The sequence below is a fragment of the Pungitius pungitius genome, chromosome 1 (assembly GCF_949316345.1).
Source record: "Pungitius pungitius chromosome 1, fPunPun2.1, whole genome shotgun sequence".
Taxonomy (NCBI): Eukaryota; Metazoa; Chordata; class Actinopteri; order Perciformes; family Gasterosteidae; genus Pungitius; species Pungitius pungitius.
In genome coordinates this window covers 227,046-247,710 of record NC_084900.1, presented here as the reverse complement: position 1 = coordinate 247,710, position 20,665 = coordinate 227,046, and the positions used below count along the sequence as shown (strand labels likewise).

Here is a 20,665-nt window from a genome sequence, read left to right as displayed (position 1 = left end):
GATGAGAGACATTAAACAGCGTATTATTTGAAGTAAATATGATCTATTCGGACTTTCACGTGTTTCTGAAATGTTTCTCCAGGTTAAGACATACTAATGCAAAAGATCTAAACACATATTATCAGGCTCTTATTGTGATAATGACTATTATTCATCTGATAATTAAATGTTTTTAAAAGTTACAATGACGGTCGAAAGAGAAAGATATTCTTATTTGTTTCGTTCAAAAAGTCTGATCAGAAACAATATTTAATTCAAAATGTCATCGTGATATCTAAATTCCAGCAGTGTATTTTATATTTTCACACAGTCACATGTTTGTCATCATTTTTGTTATGTTGAAGAAAACATTTAAAACGATGAACATAATAAACACAATAATATTTATAAATATGACAAACATGATAATAATGGTAATAGACATGATAATCATAAAGATAAACATTACACACATGGTAATGCTTACAAATATAATAAATATTACAATAAAGATTAACATGATAAATATAATAACCACAATGACCTATCATCAGGTTTGAGCATTTATATCTAGTGATGATACATAAACGGAAGTACCTCATTCTCTCAACAACATGGACAGTTTTTTGTGAAATTTGACATTTAGATAATAAAACATGTTTTCGGGTTTTTTTTCATTATATTTATCACCCTCAATAATGGTCCAACACCGTAAATAATTAATAAAACCACCATCTTCGTCCATCCGCTGTTGTGTGTAGCCCCGCCTCCATCTCTTTACAGATTGGCTGGTTGATTTGACAAACCCAAATACTGACTAATCGAAAGTAGAAATACTTATTAGCTCCACCCTTCTGTTCGTGTAAAAATCCCGCCCTGCTGGCGTTGCTGGGCAGGCGGAGCCGTGTAGCAACGAGGTTTGACCTGCGGCTCCGCGAGCCAATCATAGACGAGTACTGTGACGAGCTCCGCCCAGGTTGGCCGGCTGCGTTCCCGCCCCCTGGGTAGGAATGACTAACATGGGCGTTACAGGGAGGCGGGACCAGGCTCGAGCTCGATCCATTTTGAAAAAGAGCCATAGTCTCCAGTTGCTGCTTCATCCAACAAACAACAACAAGAACAGAGAACCCCAAAACCCGAAAATCGAGCCAGTCTGCTTCAGCCTGTAGCCGGCCGTCCAGACAAGTGAGTACCCCGCTCGGACCGCCGGACCCGGCTCACGTTGACCTCACTGACGATGAGCTCGCTCTGGTTTCCAGTGACGGCCAGAACCACGCAATAAAAGATCCGCCAATAAACATTCAAACCGGGAGAAAATCACCGCTGCCCCGGTCCAAACCCGGCCTCCGTGCGGTGTTCGAATGTCGGAACCTTTGGGTTCGTGCACTCCGTGGACTTTCCGGGACGGATCGTTGTCAACACGAAACGCCCATTATGTAGTGTGATGACTAGGATATAGCCCCGTCCCGTCCACACAACACTGACCTCTCCGGAGCATAGCCGGGCCCCTGTGTTGAAAATGCGTAGCGGCGGTACTGATCTATTTACGCTGCAAATAAGCTTTGTTATAAAGCGGTGAAGTCCACAGTCTGGTAGCAAGATTGTTATTATGTGCCATGTCTTTTTAGAAAGGGTTCGCCTGATGCTAGCGTGGATGGATGAGGACATTAGCATGATGCTACAGCAGGGGGATGGGGACGTTAGCCTGATGCTAGCGAGGATGGATGGGAACTTTAGCCTGATGCTAGCGTGAATGGATGGGGACATTAGCCTGATGCTAGCGTGGATAGATGGGGACATTAGCATGATGCTAGCGTAGGGGGATGGGAAAGCTAGCTCTGCAGAGGGCGGGAAGCAAATGGTGGCCCATTGTTCTGTCGGAGCTAGCCTGTTAGCATGGCTAGGCTAGCCGCATTAGATGACCGAGAAGACGCGGCTAGCTTTACTCTCCGTTCATCTCTACGGCTCAGGCTCCCAGCCACAGGCGGACAGGAAGGACCGGGCAGCGGCGGGAGGTCGGCGCACCGACCGGGGCCACAGATGGTTGTGTCCGGGTCGATGGGCCTCGCAGAGCCCCCGGAGATAAAATGGACCCCCACTTTGTTCTCTTTGTTATTCCCAATCAGCCGGTAGCTCACCGATTAACGGACGTTTAACGGAGTTCTAACGTGGTTATCAATACATCCTATCGATACATTTAGATGAGGACCCACGGTGAAAGTGTCATGTTTTAATACAGATTGCATATTTCTCTATTAGTGATGTCTGGTGTGTTTTATTCACTTTGTGATTAGTGATAAGTTCAGATGCTATAAAACATGATCATGTGATTGATTGTCTGAATTCTCTTATTTTGTCAAGGAGACTGATTTTATATATATATATATATATATATATATATATAATGTCATTGAAGACTTCCAAAGCATTAAATCCTATCAAACCTGTGTGCTGAACCCTCTCTGTCTGGTAACGTCTCCCTGTGTCTCGTCCATCAGGACGCCACTATGATGCGTAAAGACGTCAACAAGCCCAAGGGGAAGACGTCGGCCTACGCCTTCTTCGTCCAGACGTGTAGAGAAGAACACAGGAAGAAGAACCCGGAGCAGTCCGTCAACTTCGCCGAGTTCTCCAAGAAGTGCTCCGAGAGGTGGAAGGTGAGACGAAGAGGACACAAGTGGACAGACAGAGTGGAGACAAGTAGACGGAAAAGAGACAGGTGAACAGACGGATAGGCAAAGGTGAGACAGGGAGAACAGGAGGAGGCAAATGGACAGACACACAGTAGACGTGGTGAGACATGTGGACGGACAGGAGATGAGACAGGTGGACGGACATGTTGATGCTAACCTAATAACATGTAGATATTAAGAAGGTACCTTGGTGTGTCTGTGAAACGACTAACTGACCTCTGATCAGGTCAAAGGTCGCGTGCTCACTGCGTGCTGTCGTTCCAGTCGCTCACGGCCAGCGATAAGAAGTGTTTCGAGGACATGGCGAAGGCCGACAAGGTGCGCTACAACAGCGAGATGAGAGACTACATCCCACCCAAGGGCTTCGGCAAGAGGGGCCGCAAGAAGAAAGACCCCAACGCCCCCAAGAGACCCCCGTGAGTGCAGCATCACGCGGCCCCACAGGGTTCACGTGAACCCCTTTGACCACGTGTCCTCCTCCTGTCCCGTAGGTCTGCGTTCTTTGTCTTCTGCAGCGAGTACCGCCCCAGCGTGAAGCAGCAGTACCCGGGCCTCTCCATAGGAGACTGTGCCAAGCGCCTGGGCGAGATGTGGAGCAAGCTGACCCAGTCGGACAAGCTGCCCTACGAGGAGAAGGCCCAGAAGCTACGGGAGAAGTACGACCGGGTGAGTGAGGGACAGGTTCATGTCCGTTGGGCCCTTTCTGATACCAGTGCTTTTAAAACAATACTTGTTTTTTTATAGGACAAAACAATCATTTCCTCAAATTGAACAATGGATAAACTGTTTAAACAATACTTTAAATATAAATAAACACTTGGCTTTAGTAACTTGTTGTTTCCCCTCTATTCGAGCTTGGGGTGTATATTTATTATTTCATTGGAATTTGTTGCATATTAATCACATGACTTTAGAGTCATGCTCATTGTGCAGGAGCTAAAGTTATGTAACGTATTGAAAGCATTCATGTTGGACTCCTTGTGATGACGTGATGAATCCTGCAGGTGCAACACACAGCTGCATTAAGCAGCATGTTGGTTATCCAGCGCGTGATAGGGTTTATTAGTATTTCTACCTTTAGTCAACGCTTTGCTGCGTAAAATAAAGACGGAAAGAATCAAACGATCTGCCGTCATTGGTGTGAGGAACGTGTCTGCAGCTCCACACCCCGCTTTAATACTGTGGGGGGTAGAAGGTCGATGGCTAACTAGCTGCTGTAGCTACACAGGCGCTAAGCTATCGTTAGCTGCTGTGAGTCCTACCTGTCCTACAGGACATGGTGCCCCCCCCCCCCCTCTATTACAATGACTAATGAGTCCTACCTGTCCTACAGGACATGGTGCCCCCCCCCCTCTATTACAATGACTAATGAGTCCTACCTGTCCTACAGGACATGGTGCCCCCCCCCCTCTATTACAATGACTTATGAGTCCTACCTGTCCTACAGGACATGGTACCCCCCCCCCCCCTCTATTACAATGACTAATGAGTCCTACCTGTCCTACAGGACATGGTGCCCCCCCCCCCTCTATTACAATGACTAATGAGTCCTACCTGTCCTACAGGACATGGTGCCCCCCCCCTCTATTACAATGACTTATGAGTCCTACCTGTCCTACAGGACATGGTGCCCCCCCCCCTCTATTACAATGACTAATGAGTCCTACCTGTCCTACAGGACATGGTGCCCCCCCCCCCCTCTATTACAATGACTAATGAGTCCTACCTGTCCTACAGGACATGGTGCCCCCCCCCTCTATTACAATGACTAATGAGTCCTACCTGTCCTACAGGACATGGTGCCCCCCCCCCTCTATTACAATGACTAATGAGTCCTACCTGTCCTACAGGACATGGTGCCCCCCCCCCTCTATTACAATGACTAATGAGTCCTACCTGTCCTACAGGACATGGTGCCCCCCCCCCCTCTATTACAATGACTAATGAGTCCTACCTGTCCTACAGGACATGGTGCCCCCCCCCCCCTCTATTACAATGACTAATGAGTCCTACCTGTCCTACAGGACATGGTGCCCCCCCCCCTCTATTACAATGACTAATGAGTCCTACCTGTCCTACAGGACATGGTGCCCCCCCCCCCCTCTATTACAATGACTAATGAGTCCTACCTGTCCTACAGGACATGGTGCCCCCCCCCCCTCTATTACAATGACTAATGAGTCCTACCTGTCCTACAGGACATGGTGCCCCCCCCCTCTATTACAATGACTAATGAGTCCTACCTGTCCTACAGGACATGGTGCCCCCCCCCCTCTATTACAATGACTAATGAGTCCTACCTGTCCTACAGGACATGGTGCCCCCCCCCCTCTATTACAATGACTAATGAGTCCTACCTGTCCTACAGGACATGGTGCCCCCCCCCTCTATTACAATGACTAATGAGTCCTACCTGTCCTACAGGACATGGTGGCGTACCGCGGAGGAGGAACAACGTATGCTCGGAATCCAGGCTCTTCAGCTCAGGGAGGGGAGGAAGAGGAGGATGACGAGGGAGAGGACGACGACGATGATGATGACGACGAGTGAGAGAGAGAGAGAGAGAGTGTCTGTACAGTCATTTTAAAGATAATTCTCACCAAGCTTCAACTGTGTAACCCGTAGCAACCAGGTGTCAGATCGGGGAAGCTGTGAGTTATCAAATCTAAACTTCCTCCTCATTGTGTCTTTAAAGACACGCTGTCTCCTCCACCCGAGCGAGGACGGAATATAAGACTCATCTTCTGACTTTTAAAGACCAATTAGTAAGAAAAGAATCAGCGGATGTTCAATAAACTAGACTCCAGTCTGACAGGTCACATGACCAAACTGGAGTTTCTTTATAAACACCTGATTTAAACTTTTAAAGTGTGTGTCTGTGTGTGTGTGTGTTACAGTAACACCCCCTCACTGTTACCATGGTTACCGCAGCACCCTCCAATTCCCACCCTCCTCTCTGTGGTACCATGGAAACCTAAGCCCCCTCTTCCTGCTCTTCATCATGATGATGATAATGATGTTGTTTCTCATTTTCTTATTGGAGTTGTTTTCTGTTCTTTGTTCACGGTCAGTGTAGAAACTTTTATAATAAAACGACCACCTGAGGAAAAATCCAGCGTCTATTTGTTCTTCTTCAAACATCTGGATTGAGATGTTCAAAATAAAGCCGTTCTCATTAAGGTGTGCTGGAGTTTGACCTCCATCAGCAGCAGCCCACATGCTCACAAGGAGGCGTGTTCGTGCCACTGGTTCCAGCTGTTTGATGTCACTGCAGATGTGATTCATGCTGTCATCTTATTTCATCATAGCGATGGCTGCTATCTGTGGAAAAGAGTCAGTGATGTCATGAGCATCTGGTATCTCCAGAGGTTCCTTCAAGAAGCTCCTCCCCCTTATCCAGGCTCTCAGCACCGATGAGAAAAGGATCTTGTGATGAGGTAGTTCGGAGGTGATGGCGTTGGTACTTAGTCTGTACGAGACATGGCAGCCAATCACAGCGCTCTCCATTAACCACACAGCTTCTTTTGTACTTTTTCTTTTTATGTTTGTTAAACACAAGGATGGCAAGAGCAATCAACCAATCACAAAGAAGTATGTAATGACATCATACAGCACAACGATCTGATTGACTGTTCACTCTTTGGAGGAAGACGATTGGTCGAGATTAGAACAGGTAGGAGGGGCGTGTCCTGGTGGCAAAACAACAGGCGGACTGGACTTGAATTGTCAAATGTTGTCAGGAAGGTTCCTCACTGAGTGGAAGGAGGTGAAGTGGCACCATGATAAGAGATGTTCTATTCTCCAATGCTATAAGGAAAGGAGCTTCAATGGGTCCTTACTTAGCCCCTTTAGGAAAGGAACCACTGGAGCATCCTTTACCAAAGGAAAGGAGTTAATTGCCCCCCAAATATTTACATAGTGACGTATCATTGGTCCGTTCAGGAGGAATATCGATCATGACGTAGAAACACAGATCACGTGAGGAACCGTTAGCATGACTCACGTATGTTAATGAAGTTTCCTTTGAAGCTGTAAGAACACATGAAGGCATCTCAGAGGCTTCTTTGTGATGTCACCACCAAGCGTCTCCTCCATCACAACTACGCAGCTTAGTGGAGGTGGAGTCCATCCCTAAACACCGCCTTGTCCTTTCCTAACTCCTCATCAACTCTCCTAAGAATCTTTCCTTGACCCTGTGACCTTTTCCACAGAGGTCAAGGTTCGGTGGTTAGGAATGGACGTTAGGGGGTAATTCTTTTGACAATTCGAATCCAGTCTATGACAAGTGAAGAGACAGATGGGGGTTGTGCAACATGACCTGGTTGCCATGGTAACAGTTATAAAGCTCAGCCACCTAATAAGACAAAGAACAAAACATGTAATAACTTCCTAACCCATTAAGTTATTCACAAATGACTTACAAATTCTAAACTAACAAAGAAAACAAATAATATGACAACACCACTAGTGTTACCATAGTTACATAAGCTTCCATCTGGTCCCTGAACTGGATGTGAGGGAACCTGTAAAACTGGTGATTCTCATAAATAAACATTGAATAAATAAGTGACATGACTAAATAAACTCATCAGCTGTATGATCAATGATTTGATCTATTGATGGAGGGGAAGACCACCTGTCATCAGTGACATCATCACAGCGGCCCGTGTGCTGAATACAAAACGAACTGACTGCTGGGGGCAATCGGTTGTGATAAAAGCTTTAGAATACAGAGGGTCAGTGAACGCATCACGAACAAACACGAACAAAACAAATCAGGTGTTTGAGGGTAGATTGTGTGACTCATTGAAACATGGTGCACGTGTGTGTAAACGTGTGTGTTAACACGTGTGTGTGTAAACACGTGTGTGTCTATTTGTCGTTGATCCTCAGTTTGAAGGAGACGCGTCCAGCAAACTTGTCTCTCTCACTGCCTTCAACCAGAGTGTTGGAGTTGATTTTACACTCCACGTTGATGTCGGTGTTCAGAGAGGCGTTCAGGAACTTCACGGCCACCAGCGGTTGAGTGTAGTTCACCTGAGACATTGAACACATCACACAGGTAAATGACATCAAGTCCCGATCCGCACCCTTACGCACTCTGAGGCGCGCCCCCGCTCCGTGAGGGTCACATGGTGTCATGGGCTCTGGTAGACACTTTCCTTAAGTCACCATTGATGCTGAAATATAAAATGTTACCAAAGCAAAGAAATTGCCCCTCAAAGACATTTAAATCAGAGTAAAATATATTAAATAAATATATTACCCCATTTAAAGCCATTTTAGACCACTGACCAGGTGACGTCAGTTAAGTGGTTGAGGGTTCACGCCGTGGGGGTTTAGGGGGGGGGGATTGGGCCCTAGTTCAAAGAGGAAGTACTATGTGTGTGACATGCACCCACTGACCCTAATCCTGACCCTGACCCTAATCCTCTACTGGGCACGTCTAACCCGTTCTGTCCTTTCTCCCCAATGTCTCGTGTCTGTCCTGACCGTTTGTTTTGCCATGTGCTCATAGTCGGTGTTCTTGGTCCCACCTCCAGACGCCGCCCATTGCCCCCACTGGGTCCTGTGGTTGCATTTGGGTCCTAATCCTTGTTCTCCTGTGACACTACTGGGTCCAACCGGTTCGACATGGTACAACTGGTCCTCATGAGATGAACATGTGACTGACATGAAGGGGATCCCTGACACGGATCTGTTGATGTACATTGAGTTCGGACTTTGTTACCTGAGCTTTCTTGCCATAGTACGGGTAGTACATGAGGTTGAAGGTTCCGTTAGAAGGATAGTAGGCCAGAGGTCCGATCTTATCCCCGTCCTCCCTCTGGGCGTGTACACACACACACACACACACTGATCAATACCTGATCAATATCAATGTACTACAGTTTACGCAGAAATGCATTAGAGCTTTTTGCTTTTTTTGCACTTTGTGTGTCTATGGTTCTACGTTGTGTTTCTGTGGTTCTACGTTGGGTGTCTGTGGTTCTACGTTGTGTTTCTGTGGTTCTACGTTGTGTTTCTGTGGTTCTACGTTGTGTTTCTGTGGTTCTACGTTGCGTGTCTGTGGTTCTACGTTGTGTTTCTGTGGTTCTACGTTGGGTGTCTGTGGTTCTACGTTGTGTTTCTGTGGTTCTACGTTGGGTGTCTGTGGTTCTACGTTGCGTGTCTGTGGTTCTACGTTGGGTGTCTGTGGTTCTACGTTGTGTTTCTGTGGTTCTACGTTGCGTGTCTGTGGTTCTACGTTGGGTGTCTGTGGTTCTACGTTGTGTTTCTGTGGTTCTACGTTGCGTGTCCGTGGTTCTACGTTGGGTGTCTGTGGTTCTACGTTGTGTTTCTGTGGTTCTACGTTGCGTGTCTGTGGTTCTACGTTGTGTTTCTGTGGTTCTACGTTGCGTGTCTGTGGTTCTACGTTGGGTGTCTGTGGTTCTAGGTTGTGTTTCTGTGGTTCTACGTTGTGCTTCTGTGGTTCTACGTTGGGTGTCTGTGGTTCTACGTTGTGTTTCTGTGGTTCTACGTTGGGTGTCTGTGGTTCGACGTTGTGTTTCTGTGGTTCTACGTTGTGTTTCTGTGGTTCTACGTTGGGTGTCTGTGGTTCTACGTTGTGTTTCTGTGGTTCTACGTTGTGTTTCTGTGGTTCTACGTTGGGTGTCTGTGGTTCTACGTTGTGTTTCTGTGGTTCTACGTTGGGTGTCTGTGGTTCTACGTTGTGTTTCTGTGGTTCTACGTTGGGTGTCTGTGGTTCGACGTTGTGTTTCTGTGGTTCTACGTTGTGTCTCTGTGGTCCTACTTTGCGTGTCTGTGGTTCTACGTTGTGTTTCTGTGGTTCTAGGTTCTACAATCTTGTTCTGCTGTTACTCATTTTTCTCCACTCTGTACCTCTGATGATGGAAAGATGAAAAGATGGAGACAACAGATGAGATCACGACAGACGGGTAGATAGACACAGCCAGACAGGAGATTGTCCCCTTCAAAGGGGGTTGATCTTCTAGAAGAAGATCTCTGTGGTGGGAACATCCCGTTTGGTTATGTGGTCCTTTTTCTCCTGGACAGCCAGCAAGTTCACATAGAGACACTCAACACAGAGACAGGATGTAGCAGACGGTCAGACAGACAGGTTCAGACCTTGGCTCCACAGGTGACATAAGGGGACTGACCGTCCTTTCCCGGCAGCATTCCGATCACCTGGAGAGACGGACACGTCAGAAGAATATTCTGCATCATGGCAGCTAGATACAAACCAAAATAATGACCTACTCTGTTCAGCTTGATGAGGATGCAGGGCTGACCTCTGCTGTAACCATAGAAACGATCCAAAATCCCTGAGCACTCCTCCAACATGGTCCGATTAAACTGACAGGAGCGCTTGGGATTGTTCCTGACCTGCAGACAGACAGGCAGGGGGAGAGTAAGACAGGCAGGCAGATACTTGGACAGGCATGTAGGGGTAAGACAGGCAGATACTTAGCAAGAAAGGGTGAGACAGGTAGGTAGATGAAAAGGAGGGTGAAAGATCCGATAGGCAGACAGACGGGTTGAAAGACAGGTAGACAGACAGTTTCACCTCTCCACTGTCCTCTTGAATGAAGTATTGATCTGGAGAGCAGTTATCGTTGGTCTGAACCTGATAGCTGTCGTCATACGCTGCAGACAGACAGGTAGATAGAATCATCTAACCGTAAACATGAGGTCACTCTATGTGTGACATCATGCCATGACCTCATAGTGTCATCAAACTTACGAGCCAGGAAGCTGTTGAGGTTGTTGATGAATCCGTCCCAGCTCTCGGTTTCTGAGACGGTGAAACTGATCTCCAGCTGATCGCCCTTCGGACGAATCATCATCCCTGAAACATGACGACACGTGTCCTTGTTAACCAATCAGAGGCGGAGCCTCGCTGCGCGTAGGCTGTGTTTGTTGTTGTTACCTGGTGTGGCCAGGCGGTCCTGCCAGGTGGGCTTGTAGTCATCCAGTGTCAGCAGCATGATGTACATGGTGAGGACAAACATGCCGGCCAGGAACAGGTAGAAGACCAGGTAGAAGAGCAGGATCAGCCCTGGTGGGGATGGGGGGGGGGTCTGTTACTACACAAGAGAGCACTTCACATCCTCCCCCTCTTCTCGAAATATCATCTTTATAATCCTCTTGAGTTTAGCCCCGCCTCCTGATGACCTACATGCAATGTGTGCAGGGGGAAGGAGGAGAGGGGGAGGGGATAATCTCTCAGCCCCAACCAGCTCTCTCTTTTTCTCATCTTCTTATTGGTCATTTTTCATCTACAGTTGTACAAATTATGACATTTCTTCTTGGCAAAAAAGAGCACTGCACTTTTATCAGCATCCTATCCTTCATTTTAAATATTTATAGTTATTCATCTTCTATTATAACAACACTGCATATACTATAATCTAGTCATATAATATAGAATGAATTAATATATTAAGTAATAAGGTAACTGAGCCTGTACTTTATCGTCCAATAATGTAAGTTTGAGCTGCATTTGTTTACGTGCATGTAAACAGCTTTGGGTCATCTCATTCATTCACATCGCTGATGACGTCCACGTTAATTGTCCGGCTGTGAAAGCTTGCATTGCCCAAAACTGATCATTTATGTTGTTTCTGGTCTTTTTTCGGCGATCGCCAGCGAGCTAAAAGCTGAAATGTCAACTGTCGCGCAAAATCCAACCTGTTACTTTGAGTAACACAGTAGTGCAGTGATATGGAATGATCAGGTCAATGTGAACATGTACTGTACAACATGTACTGCACATGTATCGCTCACCCTGTGATTCACTCTCATCCAATCAGAATGCTGGACTTCATCTAGCCGTATTATAATCCCCACTAACTGAATACATTCTATTATAGAGTTAATGAGTCACTGCATATCTGTCGGTATGTATTTTTTCAGTAGTGTGTGTGTGTGTGTGCGTGCGTGTGTGTGTGTGTGTGTGTGTGTGTGTGTGTGTGGATATATTACAGTGCAATCAACCCTTACCCTGCCTGATCCAGATTAACACACACACAAATGAATTTACTTCACTTCAGTTTATCTTGCATCAGTCTGTGTGTGTGTCCTTCAGTCTCAATGAAGGCCAAACAGCCACTGCCCTGTTGCATGATGGGAAATATGTCATCATTAGAGTGTAGTTATGTAAAGCAAGAGCAGACTTTAGATGAGTAGAACACTTATATCACTGACGTCAAGCTAACTGGTCGTTACAGCTAACTGGTCCGTACAGCTAACTGGTACTTAAAGCTAACTGGTCCTTACAGCTAACTGGTCCTTACAGCTAACTGGTCCGTACAGCTAACTGGTCGTTACAGCTAACTGGTCCGTACAGCTAACTGGTCGTTACAGCTAACTGGTCGGTACAGCTAACTGGTCCTTACAGCTAACTGGTCCATACAGCTAACTGGTACTTACAGCTAACTGGTCGTTACAGCTAACTGGTCCGTACAGCTAACTGGTCGTTACAGCTAACTGGTCCGTACAGCTAACTGGTCCTTACAGCTAACTGGTCCGTACAGCTAACTGGTCGTTACAGCTAACTGGTCCGTACAGCTAACTGGTACTTAAAGCTAACTGGTCCTTACAGCTAACTGGTCCATACAGCTAACTGGTCCGTACAGCTAACTGGTCGTTACAGCTAACTGGTCCGTACAGCTAACTGGTCCGTACAGCTAACTGGTCGTTACAGCTAACTGGTCCGTACAGCTAACTGGTCGTTACAGCTAACTGGTCCATACAGCTAACTGGTACTTACAGCTAACTGGTCGTTACAGCTAACTGGTCCGTACAGCTAACTGGTTGTTACAGCTAACTGGTCCGTACAGCTAACTGGTACTTAAAGCTAACTGGTCCTTACAGCTAACTTGTCCGTACAGCTAACTTGTCCGTACAGCTAACTTGTCCGTACAGCTAACTGGTACTTACAGCTAACTGGTTCGTATAGCTAATTTGTCCGTACAGCTAACTGGTCCGTACAGCTAACTTGTCCGTACAGCTAACTGGTCCTTATAGCTTACTCGTCCCTACAGCTAACTGGTCCGTACAGCTAACTAGCTTAGATAAGTAGTTACTTATACTTAACGTTAGTTAATAAACGATCATGAACAGCCGTGAGCATCTTACATTCTTACAGAGTTCTTGTAGGCTGTTATTATGATTTTACATTTCTGGTAGAATTATTGAATTTTCTACATTGAGACACAATCCTGCAATAGACGTTAACTACAAGTCTATCCCCAGTTAACTACTAGTTAACAACCAGTTTACCACCAGTTAACCACCAGTTTTCTACCATTTAACCACTGGTTTAACACAGCTTTGGGGGAGGGGGGTTGCTTACGTGGAAATAAAAATGTCTGTGACGTGTACGCATGGGATGGACGGGCCAACGTGGGGTTGGAGGGTTACGCAACACCGACGCTGTTTGTGCCCATCGGACAGAACCCCCCGAGCACAGAGATCAGTGGATGATTGTAAAGTACAAAAACGTTTAGTTTAACCACCATTTTACCACCACTTATTCTGCAATTAACCACACTTTTACCATTATTTTACCACCATTTAACCACCACTGATCCACCGGTAAACCATCAGTTAATCACTTTTTTGTTACCACCAATTGATTTGTTTGTCCTTAAAAAAACTTAAAACATGAATAACATTGATAACCCATTATTAAATTGAGGGTATTGATAATATTTAAACCCTATTTCTTATAATTCAGAAATAATACTAATTAGAAATATGCTTTGGTAATATATAAATCATTATGTATACATAATGTGTGTCTAGATATTTCTATAAATGTATTAATAATATTAATCAAATGGATTGAGCTGATAGATACGTATTACAGTTATTGATTTTAGTATTACTCATCGATAAGAAGGGGGGGGGGGGGGGGACTCACCCCAGCTGGAGGCGGTTCGGCCCAGCAGCTCGTGGGTCCTTGGGTTCCAGAAGTAGTCCCGCCACTCGCTGGAGCCTTTGCGGTCCTCCTCCCTGGTTCCGGACATGATGAGCAGGAGAAGGAGGAAGATGGAGGTCGGTCTGTAGGCTCAGAGCAGCGCGCGGTGTCTCTGTGACGGAACGAGCCTCCGGCGGCAGCTGCGTCGAGTGTAGAGAGGGTCGTGAGGGTCGTGAGGGAGAAGCGATGCGAGGGATCGATGACGGATACAACCGGAGAGACGAGACCCCGAGACAGAAGGACACAGAGAAAGACAAGACCGAGTCACTGCGAGTCACTCCTCCCTCAAAGCCTGTGTGACGTCACACCTCTAATCACAGCGCTTTCATCAGGACCGACCCCGCCCCCTGCAGAGTATGACGTGATGGTCTCTCTCACGTTTCAACTTGTTAGTTTCTAACAGTTCAACAGAGTACAATTACTTACTCACTACTACTGTTTATCAGAGTATTATTGCTTATATCATTCGACTGTTTACTATAGTACTTTTGCTCATACGGTACTGCTGTTTGACAGAGTACTATACTACTCACACAACACTTCTGTATATCACAGCACTATTACTTGTACAGTACTACTGTTTAACTACTACTCACACAATACTAGTCTTTCAATGTACTATCACTCAAACAATTCTACTGTGTCTCTCATAGTGCTCATAGTACTGTCTCTGGTGTTGTACAGTCTAAAGTGTTTAGTGTAACAAACAGTCTTTAGTGTTATAAACAGTCTGTAGTGTAACAAACAGTCTTTAGTGTTATAAACGGTCTGTAGTGTAACAAACAGTCTTTAGTGTTATAAACGGTCTGTAGTGTAACAAACAGTCTTTAGTGTTATAAACAGTCTGTAGTGTAACAAACAGTCTTTAGTGTTATAAACGGTCTGTAGTGTAACAAACAGTCTTTAGTGTTATAAACAGTCTGTAGTGTAACAAACAGTCTTTAGTGTTATAAACGGTCTGTAGTGTAACAAACAGTCTTTAGTGTTATAAACAGTCTGTAGTGTAACAAACAGTCTTTAGTGTTATAAACGGTCTGTAGTGTAACAAACAGTCTTTAGTGTTATAAACAGTCTGTAGTGTAACAAACAGTCTTTAGTGTTATAAACAGTCTGTAGTGTAACAAACAGTCTTTAGTGTTATAAACAGTCTGTATTGTAACAAACAGTCTTTAGTGTTATAAACAGTCTGTAGTGTAACAAACAGTCTTTAGTGTTATAAACAGTCTGTAGTGTAACAAACAGTCTTTAGTGTTATAAACAGTCTGTAGTGTAACAAACAGTCTTTAGTGTTATAAACAGTCTGTAGTGTAACAAACAGTCTTTAGTGTTATAAACGGTCTGTAGTGTAACAAACAGTCTTTAGTGTTATAAACAGTCTGTAGTGTAACAAACAGTCTTTAGTGTTATAAACGGTCTGTAGTGTAACAAACAGTCTTTAGTGTTATAAACAGTCTGTAGTGTAACAAACAGTCTTTAGTGTTATAAACAGTCTGTAGTGTAACAAACAGTCTTTAGTGTTATAAACAGTCTGTATTGTAACAAACAGTCTTTAGTGTTATAAACAGTCTGTAGTGTAACAAACAGTCTTTAGTGTTATAAACAGTCTGTAGTGTAACAAACAGTCTTTAGTGTTATAAACAGTCTGTAGTGTAACAAACAGTCTTTAGTGTTATAAACAGTCTGTAGTGTAACAAACAGTCTTTAGTGTTATAAACAGTCTGTAGTGTAACAAACAGTCTTTAGTGTTATAAACGGTCTGTAGTGTCGCATTGCAAATTGCGTAGCGCTGGAGATCTGGAGGTGAGGGGGGGGGGGAGCTGTGCTCATGTTATTGGTTGAGAATGAGGGTGACATCTGATTGGGTATAGATGGGTCCATGTTGAAAAAAGTTCATTTGTGAATCTACAAAGTTACGCGAGTTTTAAAAAAAGTTAAGTGAGCCGCAAACAAATGTAAATATAAATCATAATTTATTTATGTGCATTGAAATGTATTTATAAATCCTTTTGTGCGCATTGGTAAATCAATTATATTTGTGAATTGTTTGTGTCCATTTGCAGTTATTGAGACTGGTCTGACCCCAGGGTCTCCCTCTGGGTGATGATCTGCTCAGCCGGGAGTCAGAGTCACTCACAAGGATCCAAACACCGGCCACAATGAACAAAAGGTTTGATGGTAATGAAGAGTTTCTACTTAGGGCGAATCATCAGTACACCAACCTACGCTAATATGGAAGCAGATACGGTGCTGCACGCTGTCCAGATGTGTGTGACTCATTCGTTTTTACTGTCTACTTTATTATGCTTTTACAAACCTTACAAACTTATTGTAATGTTTTTGGCCCCTTTCTGGTTCCTGTGTCCTTTTGTGACCTTTTGTCTGTAAAACGCTTTTATTTTATTTTATAAACCCCCACTCCCTAATGTTATTTCCACTCTTTAATATTGTAAATACTCTATGATGTTATTAACAGTCTTGATCACTAGGTGGCGGTGTGTTGAGTGGACACATACAGACTACCAAAGAAGAAGAAGAAGAAGAAGAAGAAGAAGAAAAAGAAGAAGAGGAGGAACGTTGCTGCCGCAGGTAAGGAGCGTTTCAGGTGCTTAAAGTGGATTTTCTATTACAGTCTTTTTTTAATCATGTGCTCGGTTCACCTGTGCTTCGGTGTGACGTCACGTGACGTAACAAGCTACATGTTGGCTGCCGGCGCCTAGCAACTAGTCGGCATATAACACGCTTCCATTATCGGACACGCAGTCCTCAGCTTTCTGACCATCGTCATCAACGTGTTCACACGTTTATCTGTTTGTGTAAATCCGTCCGGACACGCGGGGGAACCTGGACCAGGACCCGCAGTCCCGGACCGGTCCACCACGTCCAGAGAGCCTCCGGACTCGAGCTTCCGGCCCACTTCTCTCCATCTGGAGCTTCATGTGGGGATCGAACATCAAACCAGTAGCAACAGAAAGACTTCAGGATCACAAGTCTCATTTTCCTAAACTGATGCTTCTGGGTTCGATGGAGAAGTAAAATTGTGAATAATGATAATAATGTTCCGTGTGAGGTTAGACCTGACCTCACTTCACCTCAGACGCAGTGCTTTAAATGGTCACCTGTCTGTTTGTACCTGTGTGTTTGTCATTGTCAAGGCTCGGTTGCCGTGGAGACCAAGATGGAGATCCAAGCTGTGGGACAGATGTCCTCTCCTGACGAAGAACCCACGAATCCTACCGGCCACCGGCCGTCCCGCCGTGCTCCCGCCGGCGTGGGAAGGCGGAGCCAGAAAGGAAAGAGGAGGGGCCCTGCAGAGAAGCAGCGGCGCCTCAGAGATCAGAGGCGGGGCCACCAGGAGAAGAAGCAGGAGGGCGTGACGGTGAAGAGGATGTGCAGCGACGGGAAGCGGCGCTGGGATAAGAAACATTACTGCGTGTTCTGCCGGCGGCCGCAGGTGAAGATCGCTCGCCACCTGCTCACCAAACACGCCGACCAACAGGAAGTGGCGGCCGCCGGAAAGCTGCCGACCGGCTCAAAGCAGCGCCACCTGCTGCTGGAGCATCTACGCTGCAGAGGAAACTACATGCACAACATCGAGGTGTGTGTGTGTGTGCGTGTGCGTGTGCGAGATACCTTATAGAAAATAAAAACTTCCATGCGCCAGTGTGCCCCCCCCAATATAATCCACCTGTCTGTCTACCTGCCTGTCTGTGTGTCCCTCAGGTGATCCGACAGGGCACAGGAGAGATTGTCCCGTGGCGTCAGCCCTCAGAGGACGTGGATGCCAGGAATTATCTTCCCTGCCCGATCTGCCTCGGTTTTTTCCTACGTGCTGATCTCTGGAAACATCAAGCTTCCTGTCGCAAGAAGATGACCGCTGACCCCCCCGAGGACTTCACACCTGAGTCGACTAGGTCTGACCCTGACCCTGCAAACTCGGACTCTGCAGGTAAATCAGCCCTTAATCCAGCAGCCGACCGAAGCGACGCGTCCACACAGGATGCACCTTCTGACCCCTCAGGAGACCCCACCACCAAGGACCAGGCATCTGAGGTGGGGACCAATCAGTCCATGACCTCTGACCCCACAGTGAATCAAAACGAGAGCTCTCACCCAGGGGCGGACCAGCCCAGGAAGCGCAGCAGGGTCCAGGCCGCAGCGTCCCGCCTCCTGCCAATTTCCAGCGGAGCATCAGAGAGCTGCAGCGAGGTCCTGCACCGCATGAACCAGGACCACGTCTCCCACCAGGTCTGTCTGTCCGTCTGCCTGCTCGTCCGTCTGCCCGTCTGTCTGTGTTGACTCGCTATTCCTCATCCTGTCCAGGTCAAATCTGATTGGTTGATTTGTAAATACGGAAACAAGTTGATGGGGAACCAAGATGGCGGCCAGAGGAGGTACGACTACGTCAGTCAGAAGCTGAGGGAGCTCGGCCGCTTCCTCCTAGCCGCCAAGTCTCTAGATTCTGGCGTCCAGAACCTGCAGGACCTCCTCGCTCCGGGACGCCTCAGCCTGTCTCTGTCCGCCGCCAGGAAGGCGTCCGGGTACCGGTGGAGCCGCCCGCCGCTGGCGGTGAAGACCACGCTGAGGACTCTCTGTGAGATTGTGATCGGAGAAAGTCTCCAGGATGGAGACGGGGAGGCCGCGGCCAAGACCACTGACTTCTACCACCTGCTGGGGAGGGAGTGGGACCAGCTGGGGCTGCAGAGCCCTGACTCAAACCCAGGTAACCATGGCGACGAGTTGGGGGGGCTCATTTAACTGAACCTTGAGATCCCTGAGTGCTGGAGCTTGTGTTGTAGACGAAGCGGTTGGAGCCAAGCTGAAGAAGCGATTTGTCCCATCTAGAGGAGGGAGGTGTAAAGGCCCCCATGACCTCACAGCACAGGGTGAGAAACCATGACCCCCAACTGTTACCAATACACTTCAAGTACTTCTTTGCTTTCAGCAGCTACTCAGAGCTACTTTGATTCTTTTTAAGAAAACATTAATCTCGCAAAAAAATATTGTCGTTAAAATGGGTTTGCATCAACATCACTGACAGCACTAATGTGTGTGTATATACTGTATATATGTGTGTGTGTGTGTGTGTGTTTACATACACACATACATGTATGTTTATATGCCGGCTGGGCACAACAACATCAAAATCTATTCATATTAAACAAAAGCACTGCAATATTGTCACTAAGAGCACATCCTGAGTTGGTAGAACCTCATTCACATGTTTCTGGTTCTTAACCCGCCTCCACTTCTATCACACAAAGCTGCAGACTAGATGTGTTCAAAGTGTTATTTCACTCATTGGATGTTGAGCTTAAGGTCGGCTTGTTGCCACTCAGGTGTGAAAGCACGGCTCAGTGTGCATTTGTTGTTGTGTCTTCGCTCTGCCTGACGCATGCAGTCTGTCGTACACGTTTCTGTGTATTTTCTCTTATTTCTGTCCGTCATTGAATGTGAATCACGTTTCCTTTTGAGGTTTTTGTTATTTTAGGCTCCTGTAGAAGAAACATCTGTCTGGAGACAGCAGATGGAAGTGATGATCTGCTCTGTCATTACAAATAAATGAATAAATCCCAACGTCAGAGCAGAGGCTGCGTCCTGACCCATCGGGACACGTTCTGACCCATCAGGACACGTCCTGACCCATCGGGACACGTTCTGACCCATCAGGACACGTCCTGACCCATCGGGACACGTCCTGACCCATCGGGACACGTTCTGACCCATCGGGACACGTCCTGACCCATCGGGACACGTTCTGACCCATCAGGACACGTCCTGACCCATCGGGACACGTTCTGACCCATCGGGACACGTTCTGACCCATCGGGACACGTTCTGACCTCGTCTGTCTGTAGTTTTGTTTCAGAGCAGAACCAGAACGCTGACCTCCATGAGTCCAAACGGCTCCGGGCTGCACACTCCTGCTGGTGGGTTCTCCTGGGTTCTGCTGATCACATCACTGGGCTGTGACTTCATTCGTCCCATAAATTGTCTTTCTTTCAGTCCCTGTGGCTCCAGGAAAGACCCGACGTCGACCCTGGTCTTCTGCTGAGAAGGAGGCGGTCTGGAGACAGCTGGGAGTCCACGTGCTGGTCCAGTCGGTACCGGGGAAAGAAGTCTGCCAGCGCTGTCTAGACCTGGAGCCTGTTCTCAGAGGGCGACACTGGAAAGATGTCAAGAACCAGGTCCACAACCAGATCCAGAGCCAGAAGAAGCAGCAGTTCCATGCCCAGATGGACCTTCAGGAGAACCAGGAACAGCAAGACCAGAGCCAGAACCAAAATAAGCAGCAACAGTACCAGGACCACACCAACAACCAGAAGAAGCAGCAGTTTCAGGCCCAGTTTGACACTCAGGACCACCTTCAGACCCACAAGAAATATCTGTACCACATGGGGGAGCGGACTGACGTGGACCTGGACACTTCTGTTCTGACGGTTGTAGCTTATGGACCTGACCGTCCACACCGAGAACTGTCTCCGCTGGACCCCACTGTGAGTCCGTACCCACACAGAACCCTGGGGCCTCACGCGGACCAGCTGCTGTCCAGACTGGACTGGACCAACGGGTCAATCCAGCACCACTCTGTCAGCAGAGAGCTGGACCAGAACCTGCTGCAGGAGGTTCCACCAGGACAACCCCCCAATGCACACTCTGGACTGGTCCACTTCTGATGGACCGGGCCCCTCGGGTCCATATATATATATATATATAAACTCTGAGTTGTACAAGTATTATTATTATGAAAACAAACGAATATTAAAGTTCCATATTTGTATGGCGCTGCAACATTAAAGCTATGAACACATTAATGTATCAATAACTAATACAATTATACAAGTACTTACTGACTTGTACTTTTTTACTAAAGTAACTTTAACGTCAACATCCTTATTTAAATGAACTCACATGTTAACTAGTTTAATTTTGAAAATGACTCTGATGAGAATTCTAAAGACGTCTAGAAGAATAGTTAAACACACGCACACACACACACACACACACACAC

The 20,665-nt window shown here is 46.5% G+C and overlaps 3 protein-coding genes across 6 annotated transcripts; 2 read left to right on the top strand and 1 right to left on the bottom strand.

The window, feature by feature from the left end:
* Nucleotides 1-1,007: 1,007 nt before the first annotated feature.
* Nucleotides 1,008-5,785, top strand: hmgb2b (high mobility group box 2b). The gene is made up of 5 exons (XM_037481041.2): nt 1,008-1,164; nt 2,478-2,636; nt 2,937-3,088; nt 3,164-3,338; nt 5,097-5,785. Exons 2-5 carry the CDS (start codon nt 2,487-2,489, stop codon nt 5,220-5,222), a joined length of 603 nt encoding a protein of 200 aa, XP_037336938.1. The 5' UTR covers nt 1,008-1,164; nt 2,478-2,486; the 3' UTR covers nt 5,223-5,785.
* A 531-nt stretch (nt 5,786-6,316) lies between these two features.
* Nucleotides 6,317-13,982, bottom strand: atp1b2a (ATPase Na+/K+ transporting subunit beta 2a). Its single transcript, XM_037481040.2, has 8 exons — nt 13,600-13,982; nt 10,603-10,731; nt 10,417-10,521; nt 10,240-10,319; nt 9,933-10,058; nt 9,801-9,860; nt 8,404-8,499; nt 6,317-7,709 (listed from the first exon to the last, which is right to left on the bottom strand). The coding sequence occupies exons 1-8, from the start codon at nt 13,703-13,705 to the stop codon at nt 7,545-7,547; spliced, it is 867 nt and encodes a 288-aa protein (XP_037336937.2). The 5' UTR covers nt 13,706-13,982; the 3' UTR covers nt 6,317-7,544.
* A 1,709-nt stretch (nt 13,983-15,691) lies between these two features.
* LOC119223653 (uncharacterized) lies at nt 15,692-20,660 on the top strand. Of its 4 annotated transcripts, none has more exons than XM_062564883.1 (9): nt 15,692-15,831; nt 16,143-16,242; nt 16,809-17,251; nt 17,377-17,602; nt 17,744-17,901; nt 17,977-18,376; nt 18,453-18,539; nt 19,512-19,583; nt 19,660-20,660. In XM_062564883.1, exons 3-9 carry the CDS (start codon nt 16,832-16,834, stop codon nt 20,328-20,330), a joined length of 2,034 nt encoding a protein of 677 aa, XP_062420867.1. In that variant the 5' UTR covers nt 15,692-15,831; nt 16,143-16,242; nt 16,809-16,831; the 3' UTR covers nt 20,331-20,660. The 4 variants fall into 4 exon arrangements, with proteins under 4 accessions (XP_062420867.1, XP_037336931.1, XP_037336930.1 ...); XM_037481034.2 differs by having other exon boundaries at nt 17,675-17,901; XM_037481033.2 differs by having other exon boundaries at nt 17,377-17,901.
* The last annotated feature ends 5 nt before the right edge of the window (nt 20,661-20,665 follow it).